General features: G+C 43.2%; 1 protein-coding gene across 6 annotated transcripts in view; it reads right to left on the bottom strand.

The window, feature by feature from the left end:
• The window catches only part of PPM1L (protein phosphatase, Mg2+/Mn2+ dependent 1L), a 260,464-nt gene that overhangs the window by 17,646 nt on the left and 217,381 nt on the right, over positions 1-25,437 (bottom strand). For all 6 annotated transcript variants that reach the window (XM_061637206.1, XM_061637207.1, XM_061637208.1 and 3 more), the window contains one exon: positions 3,505-3,666. In XM_061637206.1, the coding sequence (XP_061493190.1) occupies positions 3,505-3,666 (162 nt within the window). The remainder of the gene's footprint in view (positions 1-3,504; positions 3,667-25,437) is intronic.

Here is a 25,437-nt window from a genome sequence, read left to right on the forward strand (position 1 = left end):
TATACATTTTAAATTGAATTTCTTTTTAGTGTGGCTCTGGCTCTTTGGTCACTCTTGATATGCTCACTGGAGCAAATAGTATAGATTGAATTAAGAACATATTTTCATCAAGGACTGAACCTGGGACCTTTTGCGCGCAAAGTGTGTGCTCTACCACTGACTGAAGGACCTTTCCCAAAGTCAGGATCAAAGAGCAAACCAAGAAGTAGGAGCAAGGAGCAAGGCAGAAGTCAGGACTAAAGATTCAGCAACACACTACAGCTCATGAAGATTGTGTTCCTTGGGCAGGGCTCAGGTGGAAGAGGAAGTCCTGTATTCTCCTTCCTGCCCAGCAGGATCCAATGGCCAACCTGAGTAGGTGGAATCAGTGCAAGGCCTGGAGATACTTCACTGAGAATGTTGCCACCTGCAGTTTGGTGGTTCACCACACGGGGCAGCCATGCACAGATCCATCAGCTCCTGAGAATTGGCCGACTTGCCTTCTCCTTGGTCTTGTCACTCCTTATCACCCAGAAACAGCAGGCAAGCAGCAAGCAAGCAGCAGGTCCCTCTCCCCTCGGAAAAAAAGAGGAGCAGGACCAGAGGTCTCAGTGGATTGGCAGCGTGGTCCCTGCTGAGGCGTCAGACGTGCTCATAAAATAATTAAAAAAAAACAAGAAAAACACTCCCCTTGCTCGCCCCCCCCGACCAATGCAGCATATATATAGAGAAAAATCACATAAAGTTACATTTCCAAACCAGCAGGAATGCTTTCTGCTGATTATTTAAGTGAGAATTTTAGAATATTCATCTCTGTAATGAAGCTTCCTCTTCTGGATTACAATAATCAGGTTCAAATGTTAATTGCTAATAGGTGCTCTGCTGTTAAAGACTACTTTGTGCTCTCTAAGGGGGTGTGCGGAGGAACCGACATAAAACAGCATTAGCAAGAAGAGGCGCTGGTTTATGTATTCTGAATCTGAAAAGCTTCAGCTTTTGTATACAGTAACCCGACTAGCGTGTGTGAATTTACCAGTGTGTGTGTGTGTATCCAGTCATTCACATTTCACAAGTGTTACTTCCAGCATATGGAATCACAATTAGATAAATAAGGGTTAAACCAGATATTACACTGACGACATATTAACGATAGGTTTTTAAAAAAAAACACAAATTGTCAGCGGGGATGATCTGGATTGGGACCCTAGCGTGGAATAAAAGTAAATGCCCTCCTTACCACCCACACTCAGGTCCTGATTCAGATCAAGAGGCCCCCTTACTCATAATTCATGTTAAAAAACCGCAACAACCCCACACTAAAGGCACAAATGTGTAGTTTGGTGCCTAGCATGGGGAAGCATGCAGGGATGCTTTAGTCATTTGCACATCACTGGGCTCCAAATCTAGAGCAGGCACCAAGGTCTGCAATTTTTATAAGAAAAAAAAAGCTCCTCTTGAAGTAGATGGGAGTTTTCCCCCAAGTGTGTAGGGGAAGGGCCCTCAGTTCCTATCCGGACCACAGCATGGTGCAAAGAATTAAGAAAAATAACCCCAAACACCCTGCCTTTAGTCACAGATAAGAAGCTAATGTAATGTGTAGTTTGGCATCGAGCTGCCTCAAACATAAAGGCACATCTCCTTAACTTTGTTCGTTGGAGCAATCTTTTCTCCAGTAATAATAATACTTCAGACTCTCTGGAATTTACATTTTCCAGTAAATGCTGGTTGTAATATAAAATAGTGTTGCACTGGTAGATGCCATTATGTTTGTTGCCATTTAAATAGTTTTAAGCAGGGGGCTGTAGCTCAGTAGTAGATCACATGCTTTGCATACAGAAAGTCCCATATTCAAATTAAAGAAGAGCAAGTAGCCAGTGATGGGAAAGAACTACACCTGAGATCCTGAGGGACCACCTGCCCCTGTATAGACTTGCAAGATCACATAGATCATCTGGGGAAATTGAATCTGTGGCATCACACTCATGCCACAAATATCACAAGACGGTCACTCCAAAACAGGCATTTTCTGCAATTGCCCCTGCACTCTGAGATACCCTTCCCTGTGCCATGCAACAGTTGATTCAGACATCTTATAAAGGCTTACTTTTTTTTGCCCAGGGTTTCCCTGACCCATAAGATTGAATCTTGTTATTACCAGATTTGTTTTTATCTCTATTTTTATGATACTGTTTTCCCTGTTTTTATGTTTATATTTTTATATATTGTTTAAAAAGTTTAAAAATTAAGCAGTTTAGAAATCCTTTTCAACAAATAAACAAGCAAATGAATGAACAAATAAATCCTGGGAAGCAGCTGCCAGTCAGAGTAAACAATACTGGGCTAGATGGAGAACCTGTCTGTCATGGTATAAAGTAGCTTTCTATGTTCCTAATATGAGTTTTAATAGTGGACTCTGCACTCTCACAAAGGCCCAGGCGATGCAATTGGCATTCTCATGGTGATTTCCCTGCACACGTATAGTAGTAATGTCAGCCATTATTCACTGTGTGATTTGAGGCCAATCATACTACCCCACCCTGCCAGAAGCCACCAGTGATGTGTAGTGGGGGAACCCAATTCTTTTATGACCCCAAATCACACAGTGAATGATACCTGGCACTGTAGCTTGCGGCTAGGAAACTCACCCCAGGAATGGCTAGCTAGGATGGAGCCCATGTCAAACTAAAGATAACACCCAGTAATACAGAATGGAGACACGTGTGCTACTAGATCTATGTTAACGGGTTCTGTTTAAGGCAGCAATTAAAAATAATTAAAGTATTTCTGGTGAATTCTTCTGTGATTCGAACAACCTATTGTCTCCCTTTTGACATTAGTATCCAGAACTTCTCAGAACTGCATGTCTGGATCCTTAACAAATTTAGTACCATCAACTACCTCTCATCTAGGCTTCCCCAATGCAGTGTCCCCCAGATGTTGCTGGACTGCAGCTCCCATCATCTCTGACCATGGGCCATACTGGCTAGGGCTGACGGGAGCTGTAGTCCAAAATATCTAGAGGGCACTGAGTTGGGGGTGGCTGCTCTAGTCTTTCCATTAAAAAAAAAAATCAACGTACAAAGTGCAATATAATCAAATAAATCATTACAGTCTTTGTATATACCCCCCCCCCGCGCTCCAAACTCCGATTACTCACAAGACATGCACATCTATATATTCAGGGAAAATGCTGAAAGCCACTGACAATCAACCATAATCATGCAGCCCAAACTTTTACAAAAGGGGGCTGGGCCTTGCCCATCTCTACCTGTGCAGTGTATAAAATAAATGGCTGCCAACATTTTGTAAATATGTCCTCCTTTTTTATCCCAGCAGCTTGCTCTAGTCTTTCTTCCTGAGGGCCTTTTTTTTTACCTCCAGAATTCTCAAAGGTGCAAGGATGACCTTCCCCGAGAAGCTCCACGTAGCCACATTACCAAAAAGGCAATCAAACAAAAAGCTGAGTTTATTACACTATTCTGTCAGAACACCTACAGAAGTAAACCTCAAACTTTACAAGCTTACCAGCTCTTTTAATCCTCTTCCTCTCCTTGAGCTGGTAGGGCTTATGATCGTGTGACAAAGGGATAGCATTTCCATCCTTATCGCACAAGACGCCCCTCGAATCTCCAACGTTGGCCACTGTGAGCTCCTTATCTGACAGCAATGCAATCAAACATGTTGTACCTGAAAGGGGAAGAGGAGCAGGGAAAGAGGGAGAAAGCATACAGACAATGGAGTGAAAATCACCACTGCTCACATAAACACTCCCCTCCCCACCTGTGTTATCTGCATTCAGCAGCCATTGGGAACAGCAGCTGTGTTTGTATCTGAACGAAACATCTAATACTCCGATGACAGCCTATTTAATGACACTGATCAAAATCTGACAGTCAATTTCTTCCCTCCACAATATTTCTAGTACATCTGATTTTGGGTTGGCATTACAGGGGTCAGGCCTCTGGTATAGCACTTCTCACCTTGCTTATCATTCAGGTGTAATTTTAAATGGCAGAAAACCTGCCGTGTGTGTGTGGGAAGAGTTTATGATTATAATATATATTTACAGTATATGAAAATTGCCCTACATTTTTGGGTACGCAAAGGCATGAAAGGCTTGCACAAACACTAATGACAACTTGCAGTATGTGTGGTAAAGGACACCAGGAAATGGGCTCTAAATTATGGAAGGCAGAGGGAAATATATTCCCAGTGATAACCTGACAGCTGTCTTCCACTGAACAGGGAGAGTAATAACAGAGAAAATTCCTATTGACATATCAGCCTGCTTGTAGCCTTTCATGACTGACAGCAACTTACTTTTACAAGGTGTAGGAATAAACTACATCTGGGGCAGCTGTAACCTCCTTGACCCCTGTCAGAGTGAGTACCATCAGGAAAGGCAACCTCTATGCATGTGACCATGCTAAGTCTCATTATCTAGAAAAGGTAGATCTTACATCCTCTGAACATGCTGCTTTTTTTTTACCTCCAGAATTCTCAAAGGTGCAAGGATGACCTTCCCTGAGAAGCTCCACGTAGCCGCATTACCAAAAAGGCAATCAAACAAAAAGCTGAGTTTATTACACTATTCTGTCAGAACACCTACAGAAGTAAACCTCAAACTTTACAAGCTTACCAGCTCTTTTAATCCTCTTCCTCTCTTTGAGCTGGTAGGGCTTATGATCGTGTGACAAAGGGATAGCATTTCCATCCTTATCGCACAAGACGCCCCTCGGGCACAAGGGCCCCTCAGACCATCTAGCCCAATTCTGACTGGTATTCGTTGTCTAATGCAATGGTCTTCCCTGGTCCTGATTCCCAAGACCCTTCTAACTGAAAAGGCCCTGCAGTGAGGCTGCAATCTCCTCCATGCAAAGCGCTTGCATTAGCTGAAGTTTGGCTCCTGATCACTCCTCCTCATATTGCAAAGGCATCATCAAAGTCCCGTTGTGGAAAAGGAGGCTTGAGTCACAAAATGATATAGCTTGAATGGATTCTGAAGAAATCATCAAGTCGCAAGTGCTCTTCCAAGAAAAGTTACCCCATCTCTCTATAGTGAGGGTGACTTCCTGTATGTTTATAACATCCATGTAGAAAACTGAACATAAGAGCCCTGTGGATCAGACCAAAGGCCCATTTGGTCCAGCATCCTGTTCTGACAGTAGCCAACCAGATGCCCATGGAAAGCCCACAAGCAGGATGTGAGTGCAAAAGAGATATACTGCCTCCGACAGCGGAAGTAGAACACAGCCATCACATCTAGTAGCCCAGTCACTGTCATGTTTGGTGAAGCACACTTAAATGTTTGTTGCTGCATATGGTTGCTACCCCATTATTGGGGTCCAAGTGTGAATGAGGTTCAGCTGTCTCTAACAGGCAGGCCTAGCCATGTGCTGCAGGAGACATAAAATAACACATGTTGTTCTATTTCGAAGCAGAAGTAAGTCTCTGAATAAGGTGGGACCTAGTTTCACACATACTTTTTGTGAGCAAAGACTGCTTAGTTCCGGGCTAACAACTTTAAAACTTTGACTTGATTGTCAGGAAACCGCTACACATCTGCCACAGAACCCCTATGCACTATGAATTCTGGGTTATGTTTACCACACATGCTTGTCTCTTGTGGCACATTGGCTAGGCCTGCTGGGCCTCACCGTCACACACATCAATGGAAAGGACGGCCAAGAAGACATACAACACCCCAGGATGGGGTTGAATAACCTGTTGCTGATGGAAGCTTTCTGTCCTTATCGGTCTTCTCATTGAACACTGCCTAACATCCATTGGAGGAATGCCAGAGCTTCCTGCAATACAGTTTGAAAACCTGGGACTACAAGATGGCGCTACCATTTCTGCTGATTCAGGGCTGTCACCCTTCTGAGTACCTGACTCGTGAAGAACTTTCCAGAATTTTCTGAGATATCTTTTTTAGTGTTAGACACAGAAGGGGTGTTGAAGTAACCCCTCTTCCTTCATGTATTCAGTGAAGGCAGAAGGAGGTAGCCAGGTAAGCACCCACTGGGTGGTATTCAACTAACTTTTTGCACTAGTGCTAGAGTTAACATGAGTGCAATAGGGTTTCTCCCCCTCTCCTGCCCCCCACCATCCCCAAATCTGGTCTAGAGAGTGGGGGGGGGGAAACCAGAACAGATACAGGGGGCATACAGGGGGAGGAGAGGGGAAGATTGTTCCATCACTCAAGGAGAAACCCTTGTGCTGATGGAATGATTGCCTCAGCAATACATGGGCTGCTGGGACATGGAGTCCAGCAAGGTCAGAAGGGCCACAGGTTCCCCATTCATTCTCCAGCCCTAGAATGGTACTTGAGCCGCTACATCACACTGGCTCTCTGAAGGAGTTATCCAAATGAAGCACTAACAGAAATTTGGGAACATTTAGAACATATGATTGGGAGGCAGTGGGCCATCCTAACAGTACTTTGGTTATCTAAAAGGCCCATTACCAGAAAAGAAGTCTAACTTGGGGAGCAATCCAAACCCAAGTTCCACTGGGATGAGCGGAGTCTGCAACAGGTGGATCCCTGGCTGAGCTGGGGCTCTGCCAGCTGAAGTCTCTCATCCCTTCTTAGCCAGAGATACGCCAGCATAAGTCTGCCATCCCAGTTCAGCAGAGGCTCACCTTGGCTGAGTCGAGGCCAGGGTAAGTCTTGGAAAAGGGATGTTTTGGGGGGAGTGGCAGGGGGAGGCATACCCCTGTTCCAAGTGCCATTCAGCTTGGTCACATGACCGAGTAACCCAGCAGAAATTACACTGGCCAAAAGAGTGGTGTAAGTGAAACTCTATTTTAAAAGTGTGTTTTCCCTCTGCCAAGCTCAGCTGGTTCAGGTGGCAGTAGCTCCACTCCTGAACAGAGTTTGGAAAGGGGTAAGTGTTGGTGAGTGCGTGTGTAGGTCAGACGTGGTTTGAGTTCTTACGGCTTCTATTTACATTTCAGTTCAGTTCAGTTTCTCTTTATTCTTCTTATTCCAACAGTAAGTTACACTGACACAATTTACCCTAGAATAATTTATGTTGGCTTCCTGTAGTATAGATGACTCTATTGAGCAGGTGTGGTAATAAGTGCACAATGAATTGGTGCAATATGTGCAAATGAAATGCAACAGAAATGAAACAAAACAGAAGGCCTTTTCATCTTTCTTTCCTCCCTTCCTCCTCATCCTTCTAATAGTGTATCTGAATGATCATGAGCTACACAGGGATCTGCACTGAGAGAAATCCTAAAGGACTGGACTCTGCATTATAACAGCTGAGAGTTTCTTTTACAAAATAGCAAGGAAATAAGTATTTTAAAAAGCAGCTTTTGAACATTTTCAGAGTACAAATATGGCATTTAACTCGACTTATTTGAAGAGTGCTGAAATTAATTTATTTTCACATCATCACAATTCATGTTTCACTTTATCATTTAACAGTAAATAAAATTAATTTCATGCTTGCTTTCTTTTCCTTTTATGAGCAGCACAAGGTGAATTTTCACCTCAGTTAATTTATATCTGATTATTCATAAGAATGAAACATCTGTCTTTGCATATAATAGAGACTTGGATGGGCTGGGGGAATTATTAGTTATGCAGGAGAACAAGAAGGTTATAAAAAGCCATTGCATCAAAAGGAACAAAATATAATGGGGCAACATAAACACACAACATTTTGGTTATCCTGATCCTAAAAAATAGTGATGCCATTTTAGCTTGCAACATAGGAGCAATGTCATACAAGTTGGTGCAACAAAAGAATATCTGCTAGTTATGCCCCTTCTAAACATTCACCTGCTGGTGCATGAAAACCTATGACTGGACTGTGAAGGCCTTCAAAAGATAGGTTTACATCTGTTGGATTCAACAGCTTTATTCAGAAGTTATCCTCCACATGTTCCAATAATGCATGGAGGTGGGTATGCAGCCATGCATACTGGCCCCACCTCCAATGTCCCTGTTTCTGTAGGCTCCACCCCCCAGACATTTGATTGGGCAAAAGAGCCATGATGGGGGAACCAATGCTCATTCAGCCGAACACACATAGGTCCTCCATGCAATCAGGAACCCTGTATGATTGGGATTCCCAATGTATGGAAAAGCATATGCATGTTAGCCAAATGCACATAGATTTCACCAGACTTTCTGCCCAATGTGCAAACATTTGAGGATGGAGGCAGCAGAGGTTGGGATGTTGGAGGTGGTGGGTGCCTCTCTTTTCCTATGCCTTCTTTGAAAGTGTTAAGGATGACTTCTTTACAGGGCTAATATCTAGTGCAGCTGGTTCACACTCTTATACAGATAAAATCACAGGAACCCTCAAAACAATAATGTGTGAGGGGTGCAACCATGCCTCATTTTTGTAAAGGCCTTGTGCATGATGCTTCCCTCCTTTGGGGCCTGGAGAAGGAGGAGAAAGAATCACACAAACAACGTGTGTGGCACTGAGGTTACATATTACACGGCGTATGTCACAGAGGAGATTGTGTATGTTCATTTCTCCATCAAAGAAAGGTTATTGCTGGGTGATTAGATCTCTTACATAAGAGTTAGCCCAAAGAGGTATATGTCTCCATAAAAAGTAATCAGAGCATAAGATGAAAGTTGAAGAGCTGTATACTATCACTGTTCTGGTTGTGTCCATTGACCTCAGCAGAAAATCTAGATGCAGTTGGGCCTTTCAGCACAAAAGATTATATATCTGAAAATAGCAACTCTTAAGAATGCCATCTCAGCCTCAAGGAATCATGTGCTTGCTATTTTGAACTTCCTATGTAATTGGAGGAGGCATGGGCACAAATAATTGAGGGACAGGTACTTCATAGACTCATAGAATAGTAGAGTTGGAAGGGGCCTATAAGGCCATCAAGTCCAACCCCCTGCACAATGCAGGAATCCAAATCAAAGCGTTCCCGACAGCTGGCTGTCCAGCTGCCTCTTGAAGGCCTCCAGTGTTGGAGAGCCCACTACCTCTCTAGGTAATTGATTCCATTGTCGTATGGCTCTAACAGTTAGGAAGCTTTTCCTGATGTTCAGTCGAAATCTGGCTTCCTGCAACTTGTCCTGCACTCTGGGATGACTGAGAAGAGATCCTGGCCCTCCTCTATGTGACAGCCTTTCATGTACTTGAAGAGTGCTATCATATCTCCCCTCAGTCTTCTCGTCTCCAGGCTAAACATGCCCGGTTCTTTCAGTCTCTCCTCATAGGGCTTTGTTTCCAGTCCTCTGATCATCCTTGTTGCCCTCCTCTGAACCTGTTCCAGTTTGTCTGCATCCTTCTTAAAGTGCGGAGACCAGAACTGGACGCAGTATTCAAGATGAGGCCTAACCAGTGCTGAATAGAGGGGAACTAACACTTCACGCAATTTGGAAACTATACTTCTGTTAATGCAGCCTAATATAGCATTTGCCTTTTTTGCATCCACATCATACTGTTGGCTCCTATTCAGCTTGTGATCAATGACAATTCCAAGATCCTTCTCACATGTCGTATTGCTGAGCCAAGTATCCCCCATCTTATAACTGTGCATTTGGTTTCTTTTTTCCTAAGTGCAGAACTTTGCATTTATCCCTGTTGAATTTCATTCTGTTGTTTTCAGCCCAATGCTCCAGCCTATCAAGGTCCCTTTGAATTTTGTTTCTGTCTTCCATGGTATTAGCTATGCCCCCCAATTTTGTATCATCTGCAAATTTGATAAGCATGCTCTGTGTACTGTGACAGTCCTTTGCCCAGACAGTTTGGGAACAGGGAGATTTTGATCAGCTAAACTGCATGGAGAGAGGCAGGATTTAAACACTCCTTTCCTCCAGAACTGCTGATGCATCAAAATTAGAACACCTGCCCCATTGCTGTTAAGTTCTCTTTTTTAAAATTGGAAGATCCAGTCACAGATCTCTTGCAGCACATTTGTTTTGGTTCCAACAACATAATGTGTTGCTGTTGTGTCATGAGACTACAGTAGGAAGTTCCCTGGATCAAATATCACATTTGCCATGGACAACTGTATCACTTTAAACTTTCTGTTATGCTCAGAGACACATGTTACCAAATTCTTACCAAATTCTTTGTTATCAAATTATTTCAAGCTATACAGGAAGTGGATCAGACTGTGGAAGACCAACCCAAATTGTGTTTGCATTTTTACAGATTTGTAGCGCAGTACAATATCTCAGAGAGGACCCTGCCCAATTCCCCTGCTATCTGTTGGCTATTGGTACTTTCTTAAACCGCAAGGGGTTTTTTTGCCTATTAGTGAATATTTAACAAGGTTTTTTGCTTCATGTTTCCTTTTGATGCAGAATTAGGTTTTTTAAAAAAAAACTTCTAACACGTGTGTGTGTACAAAAAAATGGGAAAATGTATCAGGAGGGGGATAATTCCCAATGTGATTTATGAAACCTCATTTTTCATCTTTTGCAGCAGAGTCAACTGACAGCGGGGTTAGCAATAAGCCCCTGACCTCACATGGCAGCCTGCCATCAGGGGAGGAAGCAAACCTATTTAAGCTTTGTTTTCCTTTCCGTCTATTGTTATTTCATTTGCTTAACCTTCTATAGCCCGGGGGTGGGGGTGCGGGAAGATGCAGTTCTCAGGCACCTCCAAGTTTAATGTAACTGTGCAGTGGAAAATTCCTTACATAAAAGGTCCAAAATTGAGAACACATGGTGTGTATTAGTCCCCAGGCAGCCTGCTGAACAACAACCTGCTGTGCACTTTGAAAAGAAGTCACCACAAAATGTGAAAACCACAGTATGCTAACTTGAAGAGAAAGGTTGTGCTTTTCCCGCATAGCCAAGAAGCTGAAAACAGAAAATTAAGATGAAGGCATCTTTTAGGTCAACTAGAGCATCTTTTGGATTTGCACAGATTTACAAAGTACCAACGCTAAATATTCTATACCACCTTTAGGGAGGTTGGAGAATTCAGTTGAAAATGGGAGCAGAAATTTCCACAATTTGCATGTTCATTTGAAATCAGGCAGGCGAATAAAAGTGGTATTCACTATAGTTGGTTTTGCAGTCTGCAAATATTACATAAATATTATTATTATTATTTTCTGCATTGTTTTTGATGTTTCTTTTGCACTGAAATTGATTATGTTATTAAGTAATTAATTATGTTAGTTTCAGCCATACAGGATAGCAAGAAAAAGAATGTTAAGTTTTAGCTGAAGCTGAACAGTTGTGGAACGGAAACCATGCTGATTGCAACAAGCATAGGATGGGTTGGAAATCACGACCTCCTTGCATCCCTAGCCACCATCATGCTCATAATTTTTTGCATACTGTTATACTTTACACCCTATCACTTGTTGTCCATGTGACGCCCTTCCCTGGCTCTCCCTGTCAGGTTCCTACCTGCTCGTGGTTACTGCCTGTCACTAGGCACCACCAGGGACTCCACCAGTCCGGACTGTCCTTTTTTATGGTTTCTCTCCCCGCTCTAGCACAGATCTCAACAGATCCCCCTGCTAGGCAGCACCACCAGTCACGTCCTATAACCAGTATTCCCAGAGACTCTGCCTGAGTCTCTCTATCAGGTTACCTCTGTGACTGAGTGCTTAAGCTGTCCCACTCCCTTTGTATCAATGCAGATAATTCTGGTTTGCTCTGAATACTTGTGGTGTTATATTATCCCCTTCACCGCTGCCACCATTTGTTACCCTTCAGCCTTGGTATTTACCTTACCCTCCCTTCTGGTCTATGAAACCCCAGCCAAGGATCAGGCCTTTGGTAAACCAAATACAGTATTTATTAAATAACAAAGATAACAAGATTACTTTATAAAGGCACATAAGCATATGGTTTCATCTATACTATGATACTTGTCTTAGTATTAATCCGAACTCCACACTCTCCTCACATCCACCAACTCTCCACACAATCTCCTCTCAAAAACCCACCAAAACAACCCACTCACGTTCACCGTCCACCCAGATTTAACTGTCATCCTTCCATTTATACCCTCAGCCATTCTAAACACTCAGCCAATCATCCAGCATTCTACTGCCCATTCACTCCCCCCTCCTCTTTCATTCCACTTACCATGTATCTCCTATACAAACAGCACTTACCATATATACACTAATACATGAACATCACAGTCCACGGTTAGGTAAAACTGCAATTGCAACTGGCCTCGGGATCAACAGATGGAATAAGCATGGCTCTGCAGCTTATTACATGGTCCCAAGTTCATTTTTGCCAGGACTGTAAACAGCAGGAGAGTGCTAGGCGGAGCCATGTAGTTCATGCGATTAAACCAAGTCCTTCAGTTTGCAGTGATTAGAGTGGTGTTTTTCCTGCCTCCCTGCTCTCACTAAACGCTAAATTCACCTTATAAAGGAAAATACTGACATTCTAAAAGCTGTATTTTGTTGTTATGGCAACTAATGCTCCATAAATTACTATGATCAAGAAAATGCCACTGGTCTCAAATTATGAGGAGGGTTCTTCCAGTGTGGGCTCTATTTTCTATGTTGTCACTCTGAATTCTCTAATTAATAAGAGCGTACAAAGAGGAAGAAGAGAAGGAGCAGAAAGAGGAGGAAGAGTGCTGCAGTGTAGTCAGTAGAAGCAAAGCAAAAACAGGGACAAAGCCACCACTACAGTCGATAAAGAGATGACTAAACTGTCATGCAGCATTTTTGTTTGTTTCCATGCTGGCCCTGAATCTGAGACTCCAATGAGCATGTACAGCTAAAAATCACTATGAGAGCTGTGAGCCTGGAAATCCCAGCTTCAAATTTCCCCTCAGCAACGTACACTCTGGCCTTTTTTGAGATGCAACACTAAACTGTGGATTAGTGCCACTTGCATGAGTCTGCACAAACCTCAGGCCTGTGTGCTCCTCCCTTTCTTCTCCTCAGCCACAAGGAAGGCTTCAGAAGCATCTGCGACAATGAAGAAGTCCTCTTTATATCCAAACTTGGGGATTTCTAGTTAGTTTAAACTATGGCTTGTTCAAATAAGCCAGGATCAAGTCGTGGTTTATGTTTCTGACTGCTCTCTATTCAGCGTTCAAACTAACCAGAGTTTCAGTCAACTTCTAGGTTGATTCTAAAAAAGCATGATGATCTTACCTAATGCCTTATGCCAACATAAATGCTCAGGCCAACAGTAGCAGGTAAAGGCCAGAGCAACAAGGAGGAGCTCCCGAAGGAGCCGATCAAGAGTTAGAATATGGACAGTGGACTTAACAAGCTCACAGGTTACCTGATCAGTCTCCCTCACTATGGTGCAATGTATTTCTAATTACAGTCATTATTTCTAAAACTGTGTATGTAGTTGAAATTAGCATATGGAATTTTATGCCAAACTGTAATCTATTGTTGTCTTTTTAGGTAATGCATTTTCTCTTTTTTGGCAGTACAGTACAGAAATGGTCATTCTATCTGCAAGGACTTTAGCATCTACTATATAAATATAGTCTGTTTGGAGACCTGGCATGTGAAAAATCATGCCTTGTGAGAAGTGGAAACACCACGTGTCAAAATCCAAATGTGTTTAGAAAAACAAACTCTCAGCTGTCCTGTGGCATTTGAAAAAACTGGGCTCATCCATTCTGCAATCTGTTTTTTAAATATTATTTTAAATACTAGCTTTCTGCTCATATGCCCTTTATTGCCTCTTTTACTCCTAGAATGCCTGCAGGCTGAGAGAACATGATAATTTATTCCATTGGTTGCCAAATCTGAATATTAATTACAACAGTTAAAGATAGCAATACTTCTAGATAGCCTGCCACTTCGTATTCTTACGCTATCGCTACAGTGTATCCAAACACCCATGGGTGATATTGCATAATTCATCTGACTATCCAACAACACTGCTAATTTGAAGCTAATAAAAAAAGTAAATCTGTATGGTGCTGCAGGAAGGGAGAATTGCTTGACTTTGTAATTCTGCTCCTTTGAAGATATCATCATGGACATTTTCATGCAGTATTTGCAGTGGAAACTGTGCAAAGATGCTATCAGGCTTCACATTTTTGGCTCAGAGATTTTCAAAATGGCCAAATTGAAGGCTCTGGCAGAGTTTGTAGGATCTGCCCGGCTTGGGCTTGCCACTGCTCACCGTGGATATCCAGAAGGCAAGGGAATACTGTATAGGCTGAAGCCTATTGAAATGGAAAGCAAGAGAGGAATGCAATGTTAAATTAAATATTAGAAAGAGTCCATTAAAGATCAAAAGGACAGGGAAGGAGCACATTTGTGTGGGCTCACAGTATGGGTTGTCAGAGCAAAAACATAAAATTTAGCATTCTAATTTATGGTGTAACTAAGAGATGTTACGGGAAGAGATTAGGAAGGAGGGCCTGCTGCAAGCCTTAGAAAGTAACAAGGCCATGACTATTTTTTTTAAACCAAAGTCTTACAAGACTATCATGGCCATACAATTGCTTGCAACAGTTCTTCCCTGTTGTTTATCCCCCAATATCGGGAATTTAGTTCCTGGACCTAGAGGTTCCATTTAGCTATCATCAGTAACAGCCATCAACAGACCTGTTCTCCCTGAATTTGTCTAATGGGAATTAGCCAAATTGGCCAGGAGACAAATTAGCAAACTAAGAGGAGACATTTCAGAAATTGCTGATGTAGCCAATGATGGATAAAGAACACCAACAATATCCTAGATCAGTCTTCCTCAAACAGCCATAGTTTAAACTAACTAGAAGTCCTCAACAATATCCTAGATCAGTCTTCCTCAACTTCCTGCAGATGTTATTGGACTACAACGCCCCAGACAGAATGGCCAGCAGTCAGGGATGTTGGGAGATCAGCAACATCTGGAGGGTACCAGTTTGGGGCCAGTCAGCCTCCATGCACCTTTTGCAGGGCACCTTCTCCTTCCTTGTGTCAGCACTGTCATCTTTAGTGGGGGATGAGAGAAGAGTATGAGTAGATGTTGCTACTTCATGGTAGAAGGTGGGGTGCAGGTAAGGTTTTGATACTTTCAAACTCTATGATTCTATAATCTCTATGGTTTTTTTGTTTTATTAAAATATATCATGACTGTCGGTCACAATACAATTAATACAATTTTTTTGTAAAAAAAAATAACATGAAGAGTAATGCGTCCACCGTCCTGTGAACACAGCGAGGGTAAATGTATTACTTTGCCCCAATTATTATTATTAAAGTATTGTCTACTAACTCAACCAAGAATATTCAGGAATCAAAATTATCTCCTTAAATACTTGTACATGAGATAAGATCTCTATGAACATGCAAAGGGCCCTGTTTGGTCAGGACAAGAGCTCATCTAGTCCAGCATACTGTTCTGAAGGTGGCCAACCCGCAAGCAGGATGTAAGCACAACAGCACTCACTCCTCCTGCGGTTTCCAGCAACTGGTATTAAGAAGCATACTGCCTTTGACAGTGGGGGTAGAACATAGGCATCAGAGTTAGCAGCCACTGATAGCCTAATCCTCTTTTAAAGCCATCCAAGTTGGTGGTTGTCACTGTGCCCCATGGGAGTTAATTCTATAACGTATCTATATGCTGCATGAAGAAGCAATGTGAGACCTGCCTCTCATCCTTATATAGGTCATGGTCCTTGTGGAATACAGTAAGGCCCCGCTTTACAGCACTTCGCTAATACAGCAGTCTCAATTAGATGCAATTAGACTAAAGCCCCACTCATACGGCGCTTGTTCTGCGGTTTTCGGGCATCGCAAACCATTCTATTCAATGGGTTCCGCTTTACAGCGGTTTTCGCTTTACAGCGGGGGTGCGGAACGTAATCCGCTGTATGAGTGGGGCCCTACTCTATTGGGGAAAACAATGCATGGATTTGTTTAAAGACTGGCAATAGATTTGGAGATGAAAATGGCTCCAGGGGAAATGGTTCTAGCGCCAGATTAAGCAGCGTGCAGAAAAACAGATGCGCACTTGAATGACGGCAAGTGTACTGAGGCAAAGAGATTAATGCAACTCATGTAGCCTAAACCAGAGATCATTAAATATTGTGGGTGGGGGAGGAGAGAGACCTGCTGGCAGGCTCAGCGAGGAAGTTGTTTCTGCAATCATGAAACAATGAAGAGAAAGCAATTTAGGTAGCAAATCTGCTAAAGATAGATTAGGAAGAGGGATACAGAAACAAAATGCACGCCTGTGCCAGCTCAAATGAGACATTGGCTTTGGGGAGAAAATGCAGGCTGCTTCGGCAAAGACCAGGCTTGTCACCTCCATCAGAAAAAAATATAGCGGGGAAAACCCACACATACACAGCTGCATATCCTTAAATTCATGGACACCTATTGACTGCTTATTGATTAACCTACAGAGGGGAAATGGCAGAGTTGAAGGATTGCAAACTTATGGCTATATAATGTGCAATCTGGACTGCAAACAGGTGAGTATTTGTATTATAAAAAATATTTCAGCGAGGGGTGCTCCTATCGTCTCCCAGGCAATCAGCTGTGCCCCCGCCTCCAGGATACCCCCATTCCCATTCTCATTTTCATCCCTCCCCCTTCATGCCAGGGTGTAAATGAACATAATTTGTTTTTAATGTTTTTTATACTGACATGACCTACCTTGGGGCCTTTTGGTGAAGGGTGGGTAATAAACGTGATGATGATGATGACATTAAAAGAAGGCAGAAGTTTCCATTCCAACCTGTATTCATCACAATCAATGCTGTTTCCATTGTGCTGCAGCTCAGTTTCTGCCAAACACTATGCTATTTTTCTTTCTGTTTGCTATTTTACATAACTTACGTGACTTGCATTCATTTCAATGTAAAGGAAACAATGTAAAAAAATACCCCCACAATTAATTACATATTGTTTGGGGACTTAAAAAACTGTAATGATATGAATACTGATTGCATTTGCTTGACTGGTTTTCATTCCTAACCATAGTTGAATATGCAAACTGCAGCATTTCCCTCTTAATTTCCCATTTTTGAAGGAATTCTCTGACATCCCTCCCTTCATGACAGGATTGCTTCCCTTAAAATAAGCATATTCTGGCACAGGACAGTATATTCTGAAAAACTATCATGACTGCAGTTGCAGTCAGATCATAAAAAAGAAAAGACAGTGACGAGCCATTTATAGGTTCTAACCAGCATTCCTCAAAGCCTAAGAACATAAGAAGGGCCTGCTGGGTCAAGCCACTGGCCCATCTAGTCCAGCATCCTGCTCTCACAGTGGCCAATCAGATGTCAAATTGATTCTTCCTTCTTTTCCATCCAATGGGGGGAATGTTTAAAAAGGAACAATATAGAGTGAGTGAGCCTGTTACAGATGCTGCTCCTAACATGGTGCAGATCCACGCAACATCTTTCAACCTTGTCTGCACTTATCTGCAGTGTAGTTTGGTAAGTGTGGCGTAGCAGAGAACTCCTGTTTGGACATAAGAGAGCTTCGGCTATGGGGCGGTATATAAATGTACCAAATAAATAAATAAATAAGAGCCAAACCACAGTTTAGCCATTTGGGCTGAGTTTTGGACTCATACACTCCCTCTTCATCTTGCTGTTTCAATTCCCTCTCTCAGTTCAAGGTTCTTCAGGCAAACTACAATTTGCCATTACATTTGAATTTGACATCCTGTGATTTATGCAAACTGCAACTTGCCAGAAAAAGAGAATGGGAAACTGATGTTAAAATTATGTTAGAAACTGAATTTCCAATTCTGTTAGAAACTGGTTTCCAATTCTGGTTTGAAGGTAAACTATGGTTTGATTAAACCATAGTTTGCTCAATTTGGATGTAATACAAATGACAGTTTGCCCAAATGAGAAAGTGAAGGAGGGAATCAGAAAATACAAGGGACAGAAGGGGGATGTGAGCCTGTGGCCAAACCATGAGACATGTGGCTATATGCTGAACTGAGCCAGAGTTCTGCCAGAGAAACCAGGTTCAAGTCCCTGCCTTGAACCTTACAAGGTGGCCTTGGACAAGTTGTGCAATATAGATCATAGAAAGCTGCCTTGTACCAAGTCAGATCACTGGTTCCTGTAGCTCAATAAGGTCTACACTGCCTGGCAGTGGCTCTCCAAGTTTTCAGATCTTTTGCATGCAAAGCATGTGCACTACTACTGAGCTATGACCCTCTCCCAACTCCCTCTCAGTCAAAACCTCCCCACAGGATTGTTGTGGGGATAAAATGGAGAAACATAGTGGAACATTGCACTGAGCTCCTTGGAGTAAGGGTGGGGCACATATGGAATAACTAAAAGGGAGACAAATACAATATACAATAATAAGAAGTATACAATAATATGAAGTATATACAATAGTATATACAATAATATTAAGGGCATATTTGCATAAAAATATATATGTTACAATACCTAGCCAAAATTCGTTCAGCCTAAATAAAAACGTGTAGCTTATAATTATGGGAAGGGATATTACTACTACTATGACTAATAAATGCTAATAAATCTATCTCCCTTCCACCTCTGTTCTCTTGGGTTGCTGTGAATAATTGTGTGATCTTTAGATTACTGAAGCTTGCAAATACTAGGTCTTGCTTAATTATGGTGTGAGTCCAAGCTTGAACATCAGCGTGTGTACGTGTGTGTGTATGTAAGCACATAATAATTTATGTTAAGTTTGCTTTAATAAATAACCACCACATCTCATGTTTCCTGCTGTATGTTGTGTTTAATCTCTGGCAATATAACAGATTTATTTATTTATTTATTTAAAACATTTATAACCCGCTCTATTTCCGAAGACTCAGAGTGGCGAACAAAGAACAATCATACACAAAGGTTAAAATGAGCAATAAAAACAATTTTAAAATAAACATAATCAGAGCAGGACCTGTCAATAATTAAAAGACATCCTAAACATCATTTAAATTAAATGCTTGACGAAATAGGAACGTCTTGACCTGGCGACAGAATACAACAAGAGAAGGAGATAACCGCACTTCTAACGGTAAGGAATTCCACAGCCTGGGGGCAATAACAGAAAAGGCCCTAGATCTAGTTCCCATCAGATGAGCTTGGGAAGTTGGGGGGATCATAAGAGGAGGATCAACAGAGGACCTCAAGGGACAGGAGGGCTCATAAAAGGACATACGACCAGACAAATAGAGAGGGCCCAAGCCGTGTAAGGCTTTAAAGGTTAAGACCAGCACTTTGAATTGGGCTCGGAAGCAGATCGGCAGCCAGTGTAGTTGTTGTAGAAGAGGAGTTGTATGGGCTCGTAGGCCAGCTCCTGTTAACATTCTATTGGATTTCCATTGGTTAAGGTCCAAGAATTGCAAACAGGGAGAAAAAAATGTAAACCCACAGATTTATTTTTTATTTATTTATGAATACATTTATATCCCAGCTCTGTGACTGGCCCAAAGTCACTCAGTGAACTTCATAGCTGAGCCAGGTTTTGAACCCTGGTCTTCAAGGTCCCAGTCCAGCACTATCACCACTATGCCATACTGGCTCTCTAAATTCTTTTCTTTTTGTCAAAATGTAATACCTGTTTCCCAGAAGCGATGGGCTGAGGGATATTTTTAAGGATTTTAGCATGGCTTTTATTTCCTTCTAACACTCGGCCAAGTCCACGGATTAGCTATTACAGAGAAAGGGCCACAGCTCAATGGCAGAGCTGGAGCACATCTGTAGCAGATAAGAGGAATTAGGTTCAATTCTCCATATCGCCAGTTCTTCCTCTATAAAATGCTTCTCATATTCTTTGCATTCATCCCCCCGCTTCATAAACTTGCACTACCTTCTGCCTCACTCTCTCATCCGATACCAGCCATGTGTAACTACAGCTGAGCATGCACATGATTCAGTAATGGACGGTGTGGTGGGGCAGAGGCACTCACTTGACTTCCTGACAGCTGTGTCACTGCTGCTTACTGGGAGGCAGAGGGTCGAGGCAGAGAGGAGGTCAGGATGGTGCAAATGCACCAGTAGAGCCAATCTGGTGCTCCTGCTGGTGCATTTGCACCACATCAACCTCCCTGCTGCTTCACCACTCCCTTTCTTGGTAAGCGGCAGCGACCCAGCTATCAGGAAGTCAGGTGAGTATTGCTGCCTGACCATGTTTGGCTGATGACAGGACCCGTGGATCTTGTCATATATACAGGTTCAGAGGAAGGCAATTAAGTTGATCAGGGGACTGGAACCAAAGCCCTATAAGGAGAGAGTGAAAGAACTGGGCATGCTTAACCTTGAGAAGAAAAGGCTGAGAGGAGATATGATAGCACTCTTCAAGAGCTTGAAAGGTTGTCACACAGAGGAGGGCCAGAATCTCTGTTCAATCATTCCAGATTGCAGGACATGGAATAATGGGCTGAAGTTACAGGAAGCCAGATTTCAGCTGAACATCAGGAAAAATGTCCTAACTGTTAGAGAGGTACACCAATGGAGCCAATTGCATAGAGAGGGGGTGGGCTCTCTAACACTGGAGGCCTTCAAGAGGCAGCTGGACAGCCACCTGTTGGGTATGCTTCAAGGTGGATTCCTGCATTGAACAGGGGATTGGACTCGATGGCCTTATAGGCCTCTTCCAACTCTACTGTTCTACGATTCTATATGCTGCTTATAAGGAGCTGTAGATCTGGCTACTTATCCCAACATGATCTTTCTAAAATAACAGAAAGGGAAATGGAAGAAGACTGCAACAGCTCTTTTCAAATTAAAACACCCTGAAATTATTTGGGAAGGAAGAAGCAATGGGAGTGTGGTCACCCCAATAAATCTATGGGGGGCACTCTGCTAAGGGACATTCAACCCACAGAAATATTGGCTTATGGGGGAAAGAATGTTCTGCCTACCTCAAGATCCTATTCCTCCCTTGAACTTCACAGCTCCTCTTCCATATGCTTCAGTCTGTCCCGGCAGACCTCCCCCTACCTCCTCCCTTTGGAAAACCATTGCAATAAAGAATATTGGCATCATTTTACTCCAGTTGTGACTTACCATACAGTGTTTCCTAGTATCTCAAATATAACAAATGATGAAAATGCTGCACCAGCTCTTGGGGCTACCTCCGGATGCTGACACTGTGAAGGGAAAAGTTGTGCCCTGGTGCTTGGACCCTGACACTCAAGCCTATGAAATCTATATCAGTAAAGGAGCCTTTGCGATAGGCCATGAAATTAACCCACGCATTTCTTGGGAATGGAAATGCCCTGCCTTCAAGTTGATCCCAACTTATGGCAACTCTATGAATAGGGTCTTCATGGTAAGCGGTATTCAGAGGTTATTTACCATTGCCTCCCTCTGAGGCTGAGAGGCAGTTACTGGCCCAAGGTCACCCAGTGAGCTTCATGGCTGTGTGGGGATTCGAACCCTGGTCTCCCAGGTCATAGTCCAACACTCTAACCCAGCCTTTCCCAACCAGTGTGCCTCCAGATGTTGTTGGACCACAACTCAGCCTCAGCCAGCATTGCCAATGGCCAGGAAAGATGGGAATTGTGGTCCAACAACATCTGGAGGCACACTGGTTGGGAAAGACTGCTCTAACCATTATGCCATTATGCTCTCATGCATTTCTTTAGGATGTAACTATTGTTAAGGAATAGGTATCCAACAGTCAGGGAGCTGGACACTTCCCTCCTTGCCTAAACGTACACATCTTTGTGCAGAATATGGGAATATTTTATTTTCCTTCACGTATTAGGTATGTTCCTCTTTCACATTCTAGTGTTCTAGGAATTTTCAGATTATAAAATACAAATATCTGGGATGGGGAACCTGTAGCCCTCCATATGTCGTTGGACTACAACTCCCACTATCTCTGGCTGTTGGCCGTGCTGTCTGGGGCTCATGGGAGTTGGAGTCCAACAGCATCTGGAGAACCACAGGTCCCCCACCCTGACAGAAAGTACATCACTTGGGGAAAACAGATAGGGATGGACCCTTCCTTCTTCCTGCCTCACCGAAGACAGGTACAACAGAATAGCTGGCAACAAACAAGTATTTGGGGTGACATTGAGTTTTATGTATCAAAGCATGGAAAGTTAATTGCTTGAAAAAAATGGAACCACTCTTGAACAGCCTCTCCATCTTCTGGACTGCCTCATGAATATAATGCCGGTCTCTGCATGAAAATGGAGGGCAATACAGCACCAGCATCTCCACACTGTACAAAAGAAGGGTGATTAATTACTCTTCCATTTCTTTTTCTTTAAAAAAAAATAACACAAGAGAGAAACTGTAATTTTCAAATATGTTGTTCTTTGCTCTGCTCAAACTGCAAAGAAAATCTTCATTTAATAGACAAGAGAAGCGCTTATCAGGTTATCCTCTCAGGCATTATTTTAACTGGGGGCATTTCCAGATGACCTGTTTATTGAGCGTTCATCCAGATGTGTTTCCAGGGAGATCAGACAATGTTGGCTCTTTAATGAGCACTCAATTCTGATTTCTTTGCAGGGAGGTTAGATAGAATCATAGAACAGTAGAGTTGGAAGGGGCCTATAAGGCCATCAAGTCCAACCCCTTGCTCAATGCAGGAATCCAAATCAAGGCATTCCCAACAGATGGCTGTCCAGCTGCCTCCTGAAGGCCTCCAGTGTTGGAAAGCCCACCACCTCTCTAGGTAATTGGTTCCATTGTCGTATGGCTCTAACAGTTAGGAGGTTTTCCTGATGTTCAGTTGAAATCTGGCTTCCTGCAACTTGAGCCCATTATTCTGTGTCCTGCACTCTGGGATGATTGAGAAGAGATCCTGGTCCTCCTCTGTGTGACAACCTTTCATGTACTTGAAGAGTGCAATCATATCTCCCCTCAGTCTTCTCTTCTCCAGACTAAACATGCCCAGTTCTTTCAGTCTCTCCTCATAGGGCTTGGTTTCCGGTCCCCTGTTCATCCTTGTTGTCCTCCTCTGAACCTGTTCCAGTTTGTCTGCATCCTTCTTGAAGTCTGGAGACCAGAACTGCACACAGTATTCAAGATGAGGCCTAACCAGTGCTGAACAGAGGTGAACTAATACTTCACGCTGAAGGTGTATCAAAGATGAAGGTGTATCAAAGGAAGTGTTATTATTCCACTTTTTCCAGTGCACTTTCTCATCACTTTCCTTAGTGCAAAAAACCCTGTTCCTTTGGGGAAGTCTGATTGTTGCACAAGACCTCCCAATTTACCATAATTCTGCACCCTGAATTTGCCAGTATGTGATTGAATCCCACTCAAAAATAGTAACAGTCTGGTAGTGCCCTGTGTTTACACAAGTGTTGCCTCCGAGCCCAATTTCCCATCCCAGTTTGCTCCACCTCCAACATTCCTGTGTTGAGCACAGATGTCTGATGAGGGTTTCTAAGTGCCTTTGGCTGAATGCACTTAGAAGCGTTCTTGGGACTGGAATCCCAATTGGGAAAGTCAGGGGTGGAGCAGACAGGGACGGGAATTTGATGGGTGGCACGCACCCGAGTTTAACACAAGAATAGAGCTGAAGTTGACCGGGGAACGTTGCGTTGTTAGATCTGAGTCACTTGCTTCTGTAGGATTGCCAGAGGTTTTATGGCTATGCCTGGTAAGGCAAAAGGCAGGGGGACCCAACCGGAGGTGGAGTCAGGGCCAAAGGCAGGCAGAGCCAACCATTCCTTCTTCTGTTCCCCTTCCTCCTCCCTGAGTTCCACAAGGGAAACACTGAGATTGAGAAGGAGGAAGCAGACAGCCAAGGCCACCCTCTAGAGTGGCTGTAAGGAAGATGGCAGGTGGGCTTGGAGGAAAAGAGTGAGGTTGATGTGGCAGTGTCCCATCTGCCCTACTGGGCCAGCCTCCACGGGCTGAAACACGTTGGGGATACTATCTTGGAAACCCCCTTCTCATGTTAAGCATGATTTTATGGCTTCTTGCCTTTGGTTCTGGCCCTTTCCCCTCCCCCATTTCTAATCCCTTCACCACTATAGCACAGGACAAGGTCATAGTTCAGTGGTTAGAGCATCTGTGTTGCATGCAGAAGGTCCCAGATTCAATCCCCAGAATCTCCAAGTGGAGCTTGGAAAGGCCGCTATCTGAAATCCTGGCCACTGCCAGTCAGCGTAGACATTGGTGAGCTAGATGGACCCATGGCCTGACTCAGCATAAGGGAGTTTCTATGTTCCTAGAGCAGCTGGTCAGAGGAAGGAACTTTCCTCCAGAAGCTGCACTGAGAGACCTGGGAGATAAATCTTTGGAGACAGGAAGTCTGTTGACCCACAGCCGTCTCCATCTCATGCCACTCTCCTCTCTGTCACTTCCTGCCTTGCTTCAGCTCCCCATCTGGAGCAACCTGTGGTCAGGACTTGATCTAGAGCCCTTTGCCAGAGTTCCAGGAGGCACTGCTGCACCCCACTTCTTTGAGGAAGGGTGGCAGCGTGTCTGCTTTCCATGCAGAAGGTCCCAGGCTCAATCCCTGGTATCTCCAGGAAAGGCCAGGAGAGAACCCAGTCTGGAACCTTGGAGAGCTGCTACCAGTCAGCATTGACAATACTGAGTTACATGGACCAATGGTCTGGCTCGGTATATTTATTTATTATTTGATTTATATCCCGCCCTTCCTCCCAGGAGGAGCCCAGGGCAGCAAACAAAAGCACTAAAAACACTTTAAAACATTGTAAAAACAGACTTTAAAATATATTAAAATAAAAAATCTTTAAAAACCTTTTTTTAAAAAGCTTGAAAAACATGTTTTAAAAGAAAAAGAAAGAAAGAAAGAAAGAAAGAAAGAAAGAAAGAAAGAAAGAAAGAAAGAAAGAAAGAAAGAAAGAAAGAAAGAAAGAAAGAAAGAAAGAAAGTTTAAATACATATTAAAAAGCAATTCCAACACAGACGCAGACTGGAATAAGGTCTCAACTTAAAAGGCTTGTTGAAAGAGGAACGTATAGGCCGCTTCCTTTGATTCTCATATAGGCATGCAGGCTTTTCAGCCTGTCATAGAGGCCTCCTCATTCTTCCCACATTCCTAAAGACTTCCTACTTAACTTGCCTCTCAATCGGTAGAGGGTGGTCCATTAGGGCGAAGAGGGCACAGCTCTATCAACCTCAATCTGTCCTCAGCCAGCCTCCCCCTGCTTCCTTGTTACTTACAAACAACCCAGGAAGATGGCATTGCCTGCCCCCTTCCCGTCTCAAATTTGGCCATTGCAGAACTCAACAAGAAGGAGGATGGGGACAACACTAGAATTAGCTGGCTCTGGCTGTGCCTACTTTTGGCCTCCTTGCCTTCTGCCTCACCAGTACCAATGGGCACCAGACGCCATGCTCTCAATCTGTCCCTCACCCACTGCAGAGACCGTTTGCTCTTGCTCACCTATCTAGTCAAGAAATCAGAAGAAGGCTAGGACCTGGGAGGGCAGCTATGAGAGAACTAGAAAAGGTCCTCAAATGCAAAGATGTATCACTGAACACTAAAGTCAGGATCATTCAGACCACGGTATTCCCGATCTCTATGTGTGGATGTGGAAGTCGGACAGTGAAAAAAGTATATAAGAGAAAAATAAACTCCTTTGAAATATGGTTTTAGAGGACAGTTTTGCGGATACCCTGGACTGCAAAA

Source organism: Rhineura floridana, chromosome 7, assembly GCF_030035675.1.
Source record: "Rhineura floridana isolate rRhiFlo1 chromosome 7, rRhiFlo1.hap2, whole genome shotgun sequence".
Lineage (NCBI taxonomy): Eukaryota > Metazoa > Chordata > Lepidosauria > Squamata > Rhineuridae > Rhineura > Rhineura floridana.